Below are 2,128 nucleotides of genomic sequence, written 5' to 3'. Positions count from 1 at the left end.
CGGAGGTAACACTTCGAATTTGCACGCACATCTTCAAGCACACCACAAAAATGAAGCGGCCAAGATGGGTCCAGCGGCAAAAAATCGACCACAAAAGCCTGACACACAAACACAGCCTTCGATAAGTGGTGCATTTGCGCGATGCACAAAATATAAAAGGGACAGTGCGAGGTGGAACACGTGCACTGACGCAGTGACGAAATACATATGCAAAGAAATGGTGTCTTTTAATACTGTTGAAAAGCAATCTTTCAGAGACCTTATAACCACACTCGACAGCCAATATGAACTGCCAGGGCGTTACTATTTCACCAAAACAGCTGTCCCACGTGCCTACAACCGTGTCCGGAGTGAGTTGCAAAACGTTATTTCAACTGTTGAGCATTTTTCCCTCACCACGGACATGTGGTCGAGCACAAAGATGACCCCTTATATGTCTCTGACTGTCCATTTTATTGATACTGAATGGGGACTACAATCAAAATGCCTACAAACTAGTTTTTTGCCAGAGGATCACACTGCAGCTAACTTGGCCGATGCCCTGCAGGAGGCCCTAAGTGATTGGGGATTAGACGAGAATAAAATATCTTGTATCACAACGGACAGTGGAGCTAATGTAAAAGCAGCTGTTCGTAATTTAGGCTGGCCCTGGTTAAGCTGCTTTGGGCACAACCTAAACCTAGCTGTGTCCAACACAATCGACAAGACAGAAAAAGCCCGCACAGACCGTGCTCTAGCTGTGTGTCGTGCAATAAACGGCATGTTCTCCCACAGCTGGAGAAGAAGAAGGGAACTGCAAAAAGCCCAAGCCGAGCTTGGCCTTCCTGAACACTCGCTGGTGACGGTAAGTTTATTGTAGCCTCAAATAGTTTGTGACAAAAGCATCTGTTAAAAAAAAAACATTGAAACAATGATAATAAATAATTATAATAAACCATGTTTTTAATTATTAATATTTGTATATGTTTTAATAGTGATTTGTAATATTGAATTTTTTTAAACGACTGGTTATAACGACTGGCTATAACAAATGTTTTTATTTTCTCCCATGAGGACTGTGCAACTCGCTGGGGATATAAGCAGAAAATGATTGATAGGATGTTAGAGCAGAGGCCAGCCATCAACCGAGTACTTGCAGATGACCGTAAAGCAAATGTGAGCATCACATGGCAAGACGAGGATGTTTTGCAATCGGTAAATAAAGCGTTAAAACCAGTAAGCGAGTTCACCGAAATCCTGTCCGGCGAGAACTATGTTACCGTGTCATCGCTTCTGCCTATGCTGCATCTCATTAAAGAGGACACTTTGGCCCCATCAAATGAGGATGGACAACTGACAGCCAGCCTAAAAGCCGGCATCATAGCTATTTTAGATGAGAAATATGAAGCGCTGCCTGAAGAAAGCAAGGAGCTTATGCGCAAGGCGACTTTCCTGGACCCGCGCTACCGGGGTAACTACGATCCAAATGTTGATGAGACTAGGAGGATAATTGAGGAAGAAGCGGTCCTTTTGGGTAGGAGGGAACAGTCAGCGCAACCCGTGACAGAACAGGAAGGGGGAAATAAGGATGAAAGTGCAGAGGAGCCGCCGCACAAGAGGAAAACACTTGCAAGTTTATTAAAAAGAAAAACAGGCGCTGCTTCAACACTGACTGTTCCAGAAAGGGTGCTCACAGAAATCGCAACTTATGTTCAGGAGCCCGAGTCCTCCATTAATGCTGAGACGGATCCTCTGGTGTGGTGGAAAGAAAATCAAAATAGGCTCCCCGTTCTGGCAAAAGTAGCCAAAAAATATCTTTGTGTTTGTGCAACAAGCTGCGCATCCGAGAGAGTGTTCAGCACGATGGGAAACATAATCACCCCAACAAGATCTCTTTTGAAACCAGAAATGGTAAATATGTTGGCTTTTCTGGCCAGGAATATGTAAGAATGTATGCAACAAGCAGCGCGATCACGTTTTGTTCCCTGTTGCAATTTAAAATAAAAGTTTTTCGTTTATTGTTTCTCATTAAGCCTATTAATATTTTTTTGCACGGTGTATGCAGTTAATAGGCCTACCTCTTTTTTTACAGCTTAACGTGAGTTTAATTTTTATATTAGTTTTTTTTTTTGCACTTGTTCAATGATTA

At 42.9% G+C, this 2,128-nt stretch overlaps 1 protein-coding gene across 1 annotated transcript; it reads left to right on the top strand.

Moving 5' to 3' along the window:
- Window positions 1-217: 217 nt before the first annotated feature.
- Window positions 218-1,926, top strand: LOC135718362 (E3 SUMO-protein ligase ZBED1-like). Its single transcript, XM_065240711.1, has 2 exons — window positions 218-844; window positions 1,054-1,926. The coding sequence occupies exons 1-2, from the start codon at window positions 218-220 to the stop codon at window positions 1,924-1,926; spliced, it is 1,500 nt and encodes a 499-aa protein (XP_065096783.1).
- The last annotated feature ends 202 nt before the right edge of the window (window positions 1,927-2,128 follow it).

The sequence above is a fragment of the Paramisgurnus dabryanus genome, chromosome 10, assembly GCF_030506205.2.
Source record: "Paramisgurnus dabryanus chromosome 10, PD_genome_1.1, whole genome shotgun sequence".
Lineage (NCBI taxonomy): Eukaryota > Metazoa > Chordata > Actinopteri > Cypriniformes > Cobitidae > Paramisgurnus > Paramisgurnus dabryanus.
Note: the sequence above shows the minus strand (reverse complement) of the source record. Positions and strands in the feature narration are given on the sequence as shown.